The sequence below is a fragment of the Diceros bicornis genome, chromosome 14 (assembly GCF_020826845.1).
Source record: "Diceros bicornis minor isolate mBicDic1 chromosome 14, mDicBic1.mat.cur, whole genome shotgun sequence".
NCBI lineage: Eukaryota > Metazoa > Chordata > Mammalia > Perissodactyla > Rhinocerotidae > Diceros > Diceros bicornis.
The window spans coordinates 19,640,299-19,656,746 of record NC_080753.1 but is presented as its reverse complement, the minus strand read 5'-3'; the positions used below and the strand labels follow the sequence as shown (position 1 = coordinate 19,656,746).

At 39.8% G+C, this 16,448-nt stretch overlaps 1 protein-coding gene across 3 annotated transcripts in view; it reads right to left on the bottom strand.

Moving 5' to 3' along the window:
* Nucleotides 1-16,448, bottom strand: part of RCAN2 (regulator of calcineurin 2) — a 247,381-nt gene that overhangs the window by 210,762 nt on the left and 20,171 nt on the right. For 2 of the 3 annotated variants that reach the window (XM_058554212.1, XM_058554214.1), the window contains exon 2: nt 382-608. In XM_058554212.1, coding sequence (XP_058410195.1) covers nt 382-606 — 225 coding nt within the window. In that variant the 5' untranslated portion in view covers nt 607-608. Of the gene's footprint in view, nt 1-381; nt 609-9,879; nt 9,965-16,448 lie in introns of those variants that run through there. The other variant, XM_058554213.1, reaches the window with a different exon arrangement.

The window sequence follows — 16,448 nt, the reverse complement described above, 5'->3', positions numbered from 1 at the left end:
GGGGCAGGGGTGAAAGAGAGCTTGTGCTGTTTTGAGAAAGGCAAATCACGTGTTTGGCAGAATAGGGAAAATAAAACTTTTTTTTTTTTGGAGACATCTGCCTCCTAGCCTAAGGGATATGTCCCACCATCACTATTCCTAACACCACTTGTGTTAGACAGACCTAAGTGTCACAGAGGATGAGATCTGATTCAACACAGTCTCATCTACAACCGTGTGAGCTGATAACAGAACAGGCTTCTCCTCCCGCTATGCATGCCAAGAAGAGAGCCAAGTAAATGTTTTCAAAAACTTCAAAACATCAACCACAGATGAGCCATGGAAAGACTGTGGGATAATGCCACAAGTCGCCATGTTTCAGCAGCAGAAAGGGCTTATTACCTTGCTCTCCTCTCCTTCGAACACTGATTGGTGAACGTTGCATGCAAACAATGAGTTGGGGAGGTCGTTGAAGTCAGTGATCGCTTGAAAGGCTTCCTCTGCGAAACACCGAGTTACAGCCCAGTCTCTGTCTATGCAGCAGAGCAAGAAAAGTCCTCCATCTTCTGGGATGTGGCCCTGCTGCCCCAGGCTCCTCATTCCAATGAAGTAAGATTCTCCCCTCATTCCTGCAGACACAGAGACGGACCTGTGTTAGAGTAGAACTCGTTTCCTTAAAACTTGGTGTTAAGGCTGCATCTGGAGTGTCTAGGGCAGAGCAGGAGAGCATGAGGAGGAGGAAAAGCAGGGGCTTTAGAAGGGGGAAGACCCAGCAAGTTCATCTTATCCCCTTGATCTCTCAGTCACAATTCCCCACAAAGCTCTGCTCCTGGGCAAGAATCCAGTCAGTGCTACAGTCAAAAATACCCCATTTAACCAGGACAGGAGTTGCAGGCTGGGGACTCTAGCCCAGCTGCCCCATGTTTACTAGACTTGGGACCTGGAAAAGTTACATAAGTTCTCCAAGTGTTTGCTTCCTTATGAGAATCAAATGGACTCAAACAAAAATGCACATGGGAAAGTGCTTTGATAAGTTACATGATAAATTATGTAATTCCACCACTGCTACTAAAGCCTATCCTTTATTGAGTTCCAGGAACCATTCTAAATGATTTACATGCATTAACTAACCTATTTAATCTCCTCAATAATCTATGAGATTGGTACCAATATTATCCCCATTTTATAGATGGGAAAACTGAGGAACAAAGTAAGTAAGTAACTTCTACAAGGTCAATGATAAAACGGCAGGACTAGGATTCAAACCCAGGGAGTTTGGCACCAGAGCTCACTCTCCTGTACTATAGAAATGAAGCAGATCAAGATTAGTGCAAGTCTATATTTAAGGAAGTACAATCTACTTCATCACCACCTGAATCCTGATTATGGAAACTCTAATAGTTAATAGTTTATCCACAATTAGGACGTGCACACACGTGCACATACACATCTTCTTTGGCCTTGGATAATCACTCTTAGTAATTTGTGAACCCTGGATCTTGAAAAATCAATACTACCTTGGCTAATCCATGGTATATCGATTCCCCTCCCTCATAGCCCCCATCATGAAGCTTTCCAGCATTACTCTCATCTAGCTGTGTTCCATCATTCTATTATTTCCTCGTCCCTTACATTCTACCCAACTGCCACCACTTGGAGAGTTTTTCCATATTTTGATACCAGTACATAATTCAGTAGATTTTTTTCAATCTCCCCACATATTTCAAGGACGGTATCTACATTTTTCTTTTGTCTTCTATTTTCAAGTCTATCATACTATTCTGTTCAAGGTCAATAACTAGAGGCCCAGAAGGTGAAATAACTTGCCCCTGCGTATACAGGTAAGACTGACTGACAGTTATGACACAGCTGCTAGATCATCTTCAGGAAGCTCCATTTTCCTCAATCCCAGCCTTGCAGAACCTCGGAGAAAGGACAGAAAGGTGAGTGCTACAAAACATCACTCTGCCCTCAGGAAGCTGAGACACAGATTCTGGATCCTCAGACAAATATGGCCTTCTGCTTATATTTCTCTTGAGCTCTAAATGTATCGTAGTTATGAGGTTATGTTTTTTGTGTTTATTTTTCCTAGAAACAAAGTCCAAATGGGATCTTGATAAGCAGTATCTGAAGGCAATATAAATAATGCGTTACATATAAAATCTTAGGCCTGGTTGGGACAGGAGCCAAAACTTAAAGAATTTAAGGTAATAACTCTAAAACCAGATCACTGTAATTGTGGTAAATAAAAATGTTACTCTATATAAAATATAATAGAACCATTCCTGTAGTCTAAATTTCTTAAAACTCCAATTAATGCAACATTTTCTATATTTAAATCAACAAAATACTTATTTTAGATAAAAATATGGTACGTTTTAAGCTTTGTTTCATTCTATAATTAATTCAAAATATGAATATTCTTAATTAGAAGGAAAAACTTCAATGAAATACTTATATGTATTTATTTTCCTTCATATTCATTTATTGTTGCTTCAGATATTTTAGTGTAATATGCAAAATAACTATCATTTATTATTATTAGAGTACTAATTATTCTAATAGTAAAAATAATTACTAAGAGCATTAAAATGGTATTATTTTCATCAATGGATTATAGGAAAACCTTTTGATAATGAAGTCATAATCATCCAGTAGCATGAATATAGATATTAAGTGTCAATTCTGATTTTATTTTTAATCCTGTCCTTCTTATTTAAAAGTTTTTAAATTAATCAAAATGGATCCCAAAATGTTCTTAAACAGGCCTGAGAATGTTTCAATTATTCCTTTTCGAAAAAGAATTAAAATCCATTGCTGAACAAATTAATTAAATGGACCAAATATTAAGCCTCACTCAGGACTCACTTTAATCTACCCAAATAGCCTTAACCTCTGTTCTAAGCTGTAACAATACGATTATCTTCAGGAGACTTTATTTAAAGCTCATTACTTTCAGTAAAGATTTAAAAGGTAGGCAAACAACCTACTCTATGAAATATCTTAGAAGTCAGAGCTTTGAACAAAGGAACCCTGATTTCTCTTTTCAGTTCCATTACTGACTCACTTCATAACTTGGAGAAGTTAGCTGATCATTCTATGACTCAGTTTATCCTTACAAAATAGGAACAAAACATCCATCTGCCTCCTTCAGCAGAGTAGGAAGAGGCAGAGAAATGAAATAGGAATGTAAGAAGTGATCAACCAGTATTGGCCACTTCATAAAAAGATATGTAATATGAGATGCTATAGAAATACATCCTTATGGTAACCTCAGAGCCAGACTATTATGCTTTGGTATTTCCACTAACCTTTAGCAAACGCAAATAAACAGAAAGAAAGAAACTCTGAAAATCAAAAGAACTTCCTAATAAAGAAATGTAAAGGTCCTACAGCCCCAAATAACTAGTTTATCTTTTTAAATTAATTTCAAAACTCTTAACTATCATAAAATAACTTCGAGGCAATGATTGCCCGCAAAGCATAAGATTTACATGTGTTGTCCTTATTTCTAAATCGATGTTGGTCATCCAAAAAAGAAGAGCTGCCTTCAGCTCAAGAGGCAACTTTCCAGGAGGGCTTCCCAACCTCCCCTATAGCCCAAGAACTTGGCATCCTTCCTTTGCATTCCCTGAGCACCCTGCACAGCCTTCTCTCACAGATCATCCTGCACTGTGATTACTGCTTTACTCGTCTGTGTCTCAAACTAAACTGGTATTTCTTGAGAGCAGAGACTGAGCTGTCTTCATCAGTGTATCTTCAGACTGGTAGGCGTAAAAAGCTCTCAAAAAGATGTTTGACTAAATTAAAGAATTATGTAAAAAGGAGTCACTTTCAGGAAATAACAGACCAGCAAATGAGTTATAATGACCAACTTAAAATATATGCACTATTATAAAATACTATTTATTTCAAATTTATACACTAATAATGAAAATAAGATGTTCATTCCTATTTAAAGTTTGATTTATAAAATGTAACTTTATAAAGGAAAGATAACAAGAATCACTCAAAAAATTCCTCTAGCTAAGATAAAAAATCTGCGGAGTACAATTAAAATAACATTTATGCTTTTTGATTACACGAGTTCACTAAAGAAAAAACCGGAAAATTCAGAAAAGTATAAAAAAAATAAAAGTAAACCATAATTCTACTATCCAGAGAAAACGCTGCTAACATTTTGGCATATTTAGTTCTAGTGCTTTCTTCACATGTACAATTTTTAAGCAAAATCAGGATCCCGCTGTTTAGTATCTCACTTCTTTCTTGAAACATTGATATAATCAAGAGCAGTTCCCTGCATCCTTATATACTCTGAAAACATTAATTATAATAGCCACATAGTATCCCAGTGTATGAATCTGTCATAATTTATTTAACCATTCTTCTGTTGTTTGACATTTGGAAAGCATAAATTTCCATCACCACATGCATCTGGAAAAGGAAAATCATTATCAACTATTAAAATATAAAGCCTCCCCTGGGAGAACCTCAAAACTTAGATGCAGAGAGGAGACATCTTTATGAAATACCTGAAAGGGCCCCACGGGATATGTGGGTTCTAGTCCTTCTGTAAGCTGCGTGCGTTCTGGGCTTGTAGTTTTCACGTCAGCAAAATGTCTATCTTACAGGTTTACTGTGAACATCAAATGACATGAAGCACATGACTGCCTTTTGAAGCCTCCAAAATAATATGTGCATTTAAGCTATTTATTATTACTTACAGGCTTATCAAGAGCAAGTCAATAGCAGAGGAATCTGGAACTAAAGAGGTGGTTGCCGTCTACTATTGGTAAGTAGATAAAGTTTCAAACTTCCTTGAGAGTTAAGCCCATATCATTAAAGTGAGAAATGAGTAGAGATGCTGCTTGAATATTTGGTATGAGCCTGGTTGGAGACTGCACTAGAAGGGAAAGATATTTGTAAGGAAAAAGAGAGTAATTACAATAAAAAACAAACAACCCTGTCCTCCCCCAAACACCACCACTAACAAAATAACAGTTGATTTAAATGTTACAAAGTTAGTGGCAATGAGAATATAAATGATTGAATTTAACTCATGTTAATGGAGGGCGAAGTCTGGAGAGAGGAAAATTTTCAATTATTTCATTACTTTGCTATAATGTGGAAATGATTTCATCCAAGATCCTCAGATAACCTGATAGCACTTATTAATTAAACATTAAAAGACCTAAAATGAAGACAGGATGGTTCCTACTATGAAGACTAGCCACCTGAAACGTAAAGATGCCTGTTCAGCATCAAAGTAGCAGCAACCATATAAATGTCTGTTGTATAAATAAGTGAATAAATTCTCTCTCCCCCAATAAACTTGGATGACCCAGACACTACTAGATTTCTACACAAGGAATTAATATTTCCAAAACTCCCTGCTTTTAATTTCCAACAAACATCTATATGGTACAATTGAACCCAGAGAAAGGAACCTCACAGAGACATTTGATTCTGTTGGATTGTCACAGCGTTATCAATGTGCATGAGATTCAGATTTCTGAGTTGCAGAATGGGGTTTATCTCATGAGAATGGGAAGTCATGCATTTGCCCATAGGAATTCTGGTCTAAAAAGTCTTAAACTGGATATAAAAGGAGGGAAGAAAATCACAAAGAAGCCCATGAGAATGGCAGAGAGCCAGGAGAAGAAAAATAAAATTATAAACATCCATGGAGTTGCACATACTAGCTTCACTATCAGTTAAAATCACCCCGTCAATAGTGTGATGTAATGTGTTACCTATTAAAAAGTCTGATCCTACCTTGGAAGGGGTAGGGTGGTGATAATCTCATCCTGAGTCCCCTCAACATGGAGAGAACATCATGGCCAATTCTGAGTACCATCCACTACAAAAAAAACTGGAATTCTTTCTAAGGAAACTATGCAGTCATATCGAAAGCCAAAAGTCATGTCATCTAAGAAACAGGGGCATGGGAAGATACAGCATAGGGAAGCATAGACAAAAAGTCTTGAACACAGTTGCCTTCAAATTCAATTTTTGTGTATTCAATTTTTGTGCCTTCAATTCAATTTTTGCACTAAGAGTAGATATCAAACCAGGGAGGAAGAATTCAATTTAATAAAAGGAGCCAAGGATCTTTTAACAATTCAGGTTAAAACAGAAATGTCCTGCCTTGTGTCTTAGTGCCTGCCTTGTGTCTTACTGAGCAACTTGTACCAGTGACAGCCCATCAGTGAGCTCCATAGAGCAGGTGATAAACATCTGGCGGGATGTCACAGAGGGGATCCAAGGACCAGGGAGGTGGCTCGCTGGCATTTTCTTTAAGGTACGGTCTCACATTGAGATTTTTATCTCTCCATGATTGGAAGAAAACACACAAGAAAAGAGACATCTGTTTATCTCTGGGCTTAAAGATGCCCAAGAAAGGGGAACTTATAACCTTTAACAAAAGCTTTCTCCAGGGTTGAAACCTTCAATTTGATGCTCATAATATACTTGCCTATATTTTACTTCTTCCAGGTTACTCAAACTAGAAAGTGGAAATTTTTTTTTAATAGGAAATAATGATTCACAAAGGGAGAAAAATGAGCAAGACATACAAAAAGCAACTTCAGTTTGGGTTTATTTTTCCTTAGACAAAAGGATGTTAAAGATTCAACTCATCTGCTTTTTAAATTAAGAACAGGAATATAAAACTTTTTACAATAAGAGTAATAAATAGGAAAAAAATATGCCTCAATTCCATGTTATGGCCTGCTGAGGAGGATAAATAAGGAAATACGATGAATGGAAATGATTAATGAATAATTCATTTTGACTTTAAGTTCAGTTTTGATTGAAAAACAAGTAAATGGATTATGGAGCCTTGTTAATTTGGAAGAACTTAAAAATGACAATGTCAGCTTGAATATTAATGATAAAAATTAAGAATGCAATGTTACATTAATAAGTAGTAGAGAAGAAACGCTTGTAACTATTTTTAAGTTGAATATAAGATTAAATGAATCTTATTTAAAAAATTTTAAAGAATAGAAACCTCAACTTAAAGTTTTACAGTGTTTAAAATCCCTTCAGCTCTAAAATTAAATGATTCTCTAATGATACTTAGAACAAAAGGAGCTTATTAGAAGAAAATTTTTATATGAATAACAATAATCATTTTACAATTAAATCATATCATCAGCTTTCATTTTTGGTTTGGCCTTATGAGTGAGGTCCTTTTGATGCCCTTTTGGTATTTTAATATCTAGACCCTCTTAGGGATAAGCCAGGTCTTTTTCTCATTTTTGTCCATCTTACAGGGAGATTGAAGTATAATATTAGTAACAACAAACCATCCCAGCCATCCTAAGATACAAAGGGGAGACATGGTATTCTTAGGCTGTGTTCCATAGAAACCCATTAGAGCTCTTTCTGAAATATAATGGAACCTATTTAATTCAGCTGCAGAATTTTCACACCTGCCGAGCTGTGTGAACCTCGTGCTATTCTTGATACCATTTGGGATCAGTCTTGAAAAAATCAGGAGCATGCAATTCTCAACTCATGGTTTTCAAAGGAAATTATCCACATTTCTCATTTATGGCTCCCATCAGGACACGTTCTGGAGCCATTGTTCCACCTCAAGCTTCCACAGGACAATAATTCAATTAATTCAATTCCTCCAAGGAAGCAGCTTTTTATGAATTTTTATGAAGTGGGGGAAAAAAAAAGAAAGTTGTTTCCATCATCTCCTTTTGTACTGGGTTCTATAGCAGTGATGGGACTACAAACTCACCCAGAATAATGTCTCTACATCTGCAGGGTTTTAATGCCCATGGTCTCCCATGAGGATTTGTAAATCCTGTCTAGTCTTCTAATGGACAAAATAAGAAGGGAAGGAAGACCCTCAAGTTTACCCAAGGTCATATGGGACAAGCAGACAGGACATTCGTATTCCATTCCCACAACCCTACCTGACATCTTCAGGAAAATGGGTTTCAGCTTTGCTGCAAGAGAAGAGATCAGATGGAATGGAAGAAACACCATCTTTTATGAAGGGTAGGAGGGCGAGGAGGTGGTTCTTAAAGACAGGAAAATCTGTTTCTACAAAGAATGACCTACAATGAACCACAGATTTATTAAACAAAACAAGTGATATTGGAGCACTCACCCAAGAGAGAAGAGCTTTGGTCATCGTATTAGTCAAGGTCCCAGCAGGAAACAGATGGCACGCTCAAGTAGTATAATTTGAAAAGAGTTTAATAAAGGGACTGTTTACAAAGGTGTGGGCAGGGTACAGGGAAACCACAAAAGATAGTGCAAAACCCTGCGCTAGCACTATCCCTTTCTCAAGAGGTGAGAAGAGGGGAGGGGTTTCCAGAACCAGGACACATAGAGGACTATGGCGAGAAGGGCCCCTGACAGACCTTTGCTTGGGGCATACAGCCAATCCACAGTGGCACCATACAGAGGGTGCCAGAAGAATACATATCCCCACTTTGCTCTCTTTCTCTGATCTTGGCACCTTCCACTGGCCAAACATAACTGGAAACCAGAGGGCAAGGGAACCGGTAATGTGGAGCTGTATGGGTCAGCCTCTGGGGAACAGGATAGAATGGAAAAGGATGGAGAGAGGCTCTCTGGGATCAAGAAATCGAGCAGTCTTCATAACTGGGTAGTAGTCTAGAAATTTGGAAGGTTAATTTCAGCAGAACTTGATTTAAAAATTTAAACTTGAGTCATTTGTAAACTGACAGCTCAAACCAGGGCCTGTATAATGTAGTCGTTGATTCACCATTTCTGACTGCGTTTTTCTTAAGAACAAGAATGAAAGAGAATGAGCGGCTCTGTGTGTATACCATTGTGGAATATGTATTCCGATCTCAAAAGTCTTAAACTGGATATAAAAGGAGCAAGGAAATCACAAATAAGCCCATGAGAATGGCAGAGAGCTGATGTCCGCATCATTGTGGAATATGTATTCCTGAGCTCGATATGGAGGCAGAAGACCATCCTTTCATTATTGCTCTAAGAGGAGGCTTAAAGAAAGCCCCAACCGTCTGGACGAGCCAAGCAATTACATGCAAAACAACTTTTCACAGGAAGATGACACTTCAAAAGTGAGCAGCAAAGCAGGTGAAGGTTGCTATGGTAGCCAAAGTAAGATTTATCTTGTTGTCTTTCACCTTCTGCTTTCAGATGGGGCATAGATTACTGGGCAGAAATAGAGTGAAAAGGAAAAAGAGCAGGGAGTGAGAGATGCTGCACTTTTGAGGAAAATCCAGCCAAGAAAGGTCTGAGTTATTCATATCTTCTAGTAAGAAAAAAAGCCAGACTGGAAGGCTGCTTGTGCGGGGGAGTGGAGGGCTGCTCATAACTCACGAGGAGGCCAAGGAGGTCGGCTGCACTCCCTCTGATAAGATGAGCGGATCGTGATCAGTTTGATTGGAGGGCCTTTGTAAAGCAAGAGGGAAAGGACTGAGGAAGAGAGAGAGGGAAATATCCCCAGCTCAGTGCCCAGCATACAGCATGCTACTGTTTTCTTCTCAAATATACAGCTAAATATTCATGTCATTTCCACATTAAAAATCTCCCATAACTCCCTAAGATCTATCAAATTCAATAAAAAACAGTTCTTCAAGCCAGCAAACCAGGACACACACAAGAAGGTGACAGTCTCCCTATCCAGATTTATCTACTTACATTGGTGCTGAGAAAAGAAACACACAAGTCTCAGCATCAAGTTCCAGCTCTGTCAATAAAGATAACAGTAATAACAACAACAACGAGGGCGGCAGCAATTCCTGAGTGCTTCTTTTGTTCTAAGGGCTTTACCTGAATCGAACTTACAGAGAATTAATAGCTAATACAAATAAGGCATTTAGAACAATGATGGGACACATGGTGAGTGCTCAGTAAATGTTAACTATTATTAGTACTGACCATCTTAGTCCTCAACAGCAACACTGTAACTGTCTCTCACATGACATAGGAGGTCTTCTCTTTCGTCGAGTCGTCAGTCATTTTACTGAGAGAGGCATAGAATACAGAGGTAAGCAAAGTGTGGGTTCTGGAGTTGGTCTGCCAGGTCTGAATCCTGGCACTGCCACTTTCTAGCTGTGTGACCTTGGACCTGTTGCTGAACATCTCTGGGCAGAGTGTGCAATATGGGGACCATAATGGTACTGACTTCATAGGGTTCTTAGGTGGATTAAATGAGTTACACACACCCCCATCCAAAAACCCCCCAATATTTGGTGTGTCCCCAAGTTTTCAGCTCTTTAGAAGAGGTTGTGCTGCTGCCGTGAGAAATGCAAGAACTTTGAAGTCAGACAGGCCCAGATTCAAACTCCAGCTCTCCATCCATTACCAGCTGACCATCAGGAGAAGACAGACTGGGGGTGGCAGCGGGGGTCCGGGTCTCCATCCTCCTCCCACAACCATTTTACTGGGTGATTTTAGGCAAGTTAGTTTCACTCACTAGGCCTCAGTTTCCAGAGCTATAAATTGGGACTACTAAGAGATCCAAATGAGATCATCCTGGTCAAGAATTTAGCCCAGAGGCCAGGAGCTGTAATCAGCCAGGAAATGTTAGCATTTGCTATGACCACTGGCTTGCGCTTAACTTTATGGTCGGTTGCACGTTTAACTACTTACTTGTCCTCAGATAAGTGTTTACTTTCCAAGAAAGGCATATTTTGTGTTAGGCCCAGGGTTTGACATAACTTGGAGACCAAGAATAAGGACTTTCCTTGAGTTTCCTCAGCCCATACACTTAACTTTTTTTTTTTTTTAAGATTTTATTTATTTATTTTTCCCCCAGAGTCCCAGTAGATAGTTGTCTGTCATAGCTGCACATCCTTCTAGTTGCTGTATGTGGGACATGGCCTCAGCATGGCCGGAGGAGCGGTGCGTTGGTGCGCACCCAGGATCTGAACCGGGGCTGCCGGCAGCGGAGCGTGCGCACTTAACCGCTAAGCCACGGGGCCGGCCCTTAACTTTCTAATACAGGTTCCCTGCTTCAAGTTTTGCTTGCCATTCTCTTTCCTTTCAGCACCATTTTCCAACTTAGATAAAAATGCCATCAGTGTTTAACCAGAGGCTCCAGGGTACTTCACAGGAAGGTTCTCACCCCACCAGAGCCCCACCAACACCCGCCAAGCATCCTCCACCTTGGGAGGGCTGCCCGGTGCCTCTTTTCTGCTCTCCTGTCTGCACATGTGTTGTTATTTACAACGTTTGGCAAAGCAAACCCATTTATTGACATTTTTACATCTCCTCACATATGCTGAGCATTCTCTCTTCTTCCTGTAATGGCTGGCACCCAGCATGGCTCCTGATCCATGGTGCTGGCAAGACAAATGAAACGTAACACCACCAGCCTCTCCCCAGAGCTGTTGCTGTTCTCTCTCATTCTCTCTCCTAATAGATGTCCCAGAGCTGTGCTCGCCTTTGATTACTACTTTCTCAACTGAGTGACTTCCTGAGACTCAGATTTTCATTGTCTCCTGCTGTGTTAAATCCAGAAGGTTTTGTGTTCTCATCCTCCTTTCCATATCATTCATTGATAGTGCAATTCACCAATTCATTCTTGATCTGAAACTAAGTCACTGCCACTGCCCTATTTCAGGTCACTTTTTAAAATTCTTCCCTTCTTTTTATATCCTTTGGTTGAAGATGTTCATTCTCTCTCTCTCTCTCTCTCTCTTTCTTTCTCTCTCCCTCTTCCACTTCGTCTTTCCCTCTCTCCCTCTTTCAAGCTTACAATCACAATATCTGGTAGGTTCCTATAGGAGCAAATGCCGATTGGACTTCTGCATTGCAAACTAGAATATATCTCCTTCTTTCTAGAGGGAGCTACCTGCCCTCACCCTGTTCAACCAAGGGCCCCAACTGAGAAGCCGACATAGGCTGGGCAGCTTTCCTCCACATTGTCAGAAAGTCACACTTCAGGATGATCCATAATTAGTCCCCTACTTCTGGTGCCATGTGTTGTTTACAAGACAGAGCTGACCCAGATTCTAGCTTAGAAAAAAACAAACTGAAACCTTTGTTCAAGTCCTTTCTGGCCTGCTGCAATTGGGACCAGTTATTCTGAGGGTCCAATTCGCCTCATCTCTCACTCTTCCAGCAACTGATCAGGGGCAAGTCTCATGGAGGATAGACCCTGTGTTGGTAGTAAGGTTTCTGGGGAAGACCTACAGAGGGTTTAGGGAGAGAGACTGAGCCAGTGGAGGAAGCAAGTAGGAGCAGCTAAGTGAGTTTAATCACTTATATACATTTTAAGAACTGGTGGCAACCTTTCCTCTACACTGTAAGGCCTCTACAATGCCTTACGCCCAAGACCGTGCTTGAAATATAGTGGGAGGCAGATGCATATCATCCTTCTACTTGTCCAAAAGAGCAGATGCAAACACTTATAACTTGAATGAACAGAAATCATCGTGGTGGACACCATGATAATAAAATGGTGGCTTCACCACTGTAGCCTGCAGACTCCCGACAGGTACAAGTAGAACAGAATGAGGGGCCTGTCCAACATCCCAACACGACACGGGACATTCTCTACAGCAGAAGAGGAAACAAGGGCTCCTTCACCTTGCTGCTCTTCTAACCAATCCCGGCACCAATCCATATATTTAACTGGAAAAACAGCCAATAAAATTGAAGCTTCTTATTAAGATAACAAAGATCAGTGTTCACCACTGGATTCCTAAAGCCTAATTCAGTGCCAGGAATGGGGCAATATGGAAGATGAGAAACACTATTTTAGGCTAGCCTGTCTTTTTGAGAGACTATTGCTATTTGTCTCTTTACATAGTTACATAAGAGTTCTACCTTTCAGATGACAGTGTCTGTCACAAAGCAGATGCTCAAAAATGTTTGTTACATAAATCTAGACAATTCTCTTTTCCCTTCACTCCACCTGTTCACTTATTTTCTCATCTTCTCCATTTTCTACATTTCTTAAAATTGGGTTTTTTCCTTCTTCCAAACAGAACCTTAATAGTCTTTTCACTTATAATGTACAATTACCTCAGACACTAAATATGAGACATTAAAAGATGTAATAAATGTATGCTTCTTAAAAAATACTTGGGAAGATCATCATATGAGGGAAAAAGAAAGCAAGTCTAATTGACCATAAACACATGGTTTGCTCTTGGCTTAGACGTGGGAGGGTGAAGTCTGTCCACATCACACACAGTTCAGTCTTCGTTCCCTTCCCTCCTGGGGTTGTCACCCCTCTGTACCGTTAGGCACAGATATCCTGCAGAGAATTCTACCAGTCTATTATAAAACCTGTGTAGCGTGATTGTAGTATAGGGCATTTATTATTTTATGTAGGGATGTCAGGAACGTGTCTCTGAGAAAGAAGGAAGTGGGTGAGCCATGTAGATATGTGGCAGAAGGACTTGCCAGGTAGAGACTGGCAGGAAAAAAGATCTGACAGCAGGGGAGCTTGGTATGATTGAAGAACAGCAAGGGGGTCTCTGTGACTGAAGCATGGTGAGGAAGAGAGAGTGGTAAGCAATGAGCTTAGAGGGAAAGCAGAGGCCGGGACATGTAGCGCCTTACAGACTGTGGTGGGGACTCTGCTTTTTACTCTGAAGTGGGAAGCCACTGGAGGATTTTGAATAGAGGAGTTTCATGAATTGACTTATGTTTTAAAATAATCTCTCTCCGCTGCTATTTGGAGAATAGACCAAGAGAGCAAGAACCAAAGGAGGAGACCAATTAGAAAACTATTGGTAGTAATTCAGGCAGGAGATGATAGTGATGGAGACCAGAAAGGCAGAAGCCGAATAATGAGAGGCAATAGGATTCCGGATATTTTTATGTACAAGCAGCATTTGCTGATGGACTGGATATGGAGTAGGGGAGGATTCAAGAATCACGCCACGGTTTTGGCCTGAGAAACTAGAAGCATGAAGCTGCCATTTACTAACATGGAGAAGACTAGAGAGGGGCAGGTTTGGAGAGATAAAATCAAAAGTTCAGTTCAGGGCATGGTAAATTGAAGATTCCTATTATTCATCTAAGTGATGACCAGTTGGTGCTATGAGTCCAGAGTTCAGGGGAGAGGGAGATGTCACAGATGATACTTAAAGCCATGGGACTGGATGAGGTAGTTTAACAAGAGAAGAGGTCCAAGGTCTGAGCCCTGGAACACACCAACATTTCAGAGGCATAACAATGGTAGCATCTCATGGGTGTGCTGTAAGAGGTTGATGAGATAAGACAGGAAAAGCACTTTAAATAGTACTGGGGACCTTCTTCAGCCATCAACAACCATGCACACACACCTCTTACCACCTGCTAGCCCCTACTTCCACCAGAGCCCACATCCCAGGTCCCAGGGACCTGGACCTGGTGGAATCCTTCTTTGCATTGCTCAGTAAGGAGGAGGGTGGGAAATCTTTTTCTCCCCGTGAAGGTTACAGATGAGAAAGCTCTCTTGCTTGTATTCCAACCTGGAACTCTGAACATTTTCCCACAGCAATATAGATAGTTTCTAAGACCTTTCAAACCAGAAATCCAGTATTTTATCTCAAGTACATCATGCATATAATAGCCTTTGGGCTAGCCTGGGGACCTGGTCATAATTTATGCCGTTTCTCTGAGAAAATACATTCCAGATTCCAAACAACTGAATAGAAACCTACATTTTAAAGGCAGCAGATTGCCTCCTTACATAAAAGCACATATATAAATTCTAAAGATGGATGTATCTGGACTTCCTTTAACAGTGACATTCTGTAATATACAGCTATATTTTAGGTACCCAACCAAGATTAACAAAAGTCCAGTGATAGTCCCTTTGTAGCTCCTGTGTTATCTTGTGACCCTTCCCATCTCACTCCCCAGTGCTCAGGCAGGCAACAAATAGTTTATTGAAAAATTTAATTCTAAGATAAATTCCTCATCACACTGTATGTCTCCACCACAGGTCTTATCTTGCTCTATTGTAATTGCGTAATTGTCCTCTTCCCAATTAACTCTACAAATGCTGGGCTGTGTCTATCTTGTTCACCTTGTATCTCTAGAGCTCAGCATAGGATCTGGCACCTAGTAGAGAGTCACTAGAATTTCTTGAATGAATGCAGAAATCAAAACTCAACCTTGGCTCTAGCCCACTCCAAGACACATAAGTGTCCTTGAAACAAGAACGAACCCAGAGGATTGTTGCAAATGAGGTAAGCCCATCAATCTGAGAAGGAAGGTAGAGGAGCATTGGGACTCTTCTGAAGTAATAAGATATGGGGATTTGCACCCAGAGTAGAGCTACTTAAGGTGGCTTTGGAAGCCCAGAGAGAGGAAAGCCTTCACGGGACTAGCCTGAGGGCTGCCTAAGAGTGCCAAGCTTAAGCTTCAAATCTCCAGTTTTCCAGATGATCACACTTTTTTGCTTAAATGATGGTGTGATTTCCCTGGGCTCCACAGCCCCGAACTCTTAGGAGTCATGTTTTAGGACAGTTTGATTAGTTGCATGTATGCATGCTGTCTGTTTCTATTAATCATGTTTAAATGTACTTAGACATTTATGTGTTCTCGTTAATTTGCCATACTAAGGCACAGTCATGCTCTCTTCTCTTTTCTCTTGTTGTGTACATTGTCTTATGTACACTGTTGGACTCTCCGTGATGATCAATTAGGACAGTACTGTACAGCTTCTCAATGGCAAGGATTACATGACACACACAGACGCACAAACACCCCTAACTCAATACCTCGCATACAACACGCACTCAATAAATGTCAAGTGAACCGAATTTAACTGGCTGCCTGAGCTATTTCTTCCTTCTTTTTACTCTTTTTAACAATAAATTACAATTTATAAGTCACCAATAAATTTCAGAATTCTAATGGACTAAACTCTTCCACATCATCACCAGGAGCTAAACATTAGTAACAGAATATAAAATACATCAATGGCAGTGCTAGAACAGCATATGCTCAGCCAGTTTATGGCCTCAGTTGTATTTTCACAGGTGAAACCACATGTTGTTATCTAAAACTAACTTGGGATTTTTTAAACATGATAATTATCAGATCAATCACTGAAATATTTTTATAGTGGATAATGAAAGACTGCTGATTACCATTCAGGTCTGAATAGTTTATTTAAAGTATCCATGGGGATTAAACTGTTTTCTTCTGTAATTTCATTCTTTAAGGGCACTCTTTACGTAACATCTCATGAAAAGAATGAGGGTGAATTTATAAAACAGAGATAATATTGTAAGTTTTAAGTATTAAATATAAACCTGCCATAACAAAATACCATAGACTGAGTGGCTTCAACAACAGAAATTTATTTCTCACAGTTCTGGAGGCTGAGAAGTCCAAGATCAAGGTGCCAGCTGATTCGGTTCCTGGTGAAGACTCTCTTCCTGGCTGGTAGACAGCTGTCTTCTCCCTGTGTTCTCACATGACCTCTTCTTTGTGCATGCACAACACATAATTTTAAAATTATGTGTTGGGAATCTACTGTGTGCAAAATACTGTGA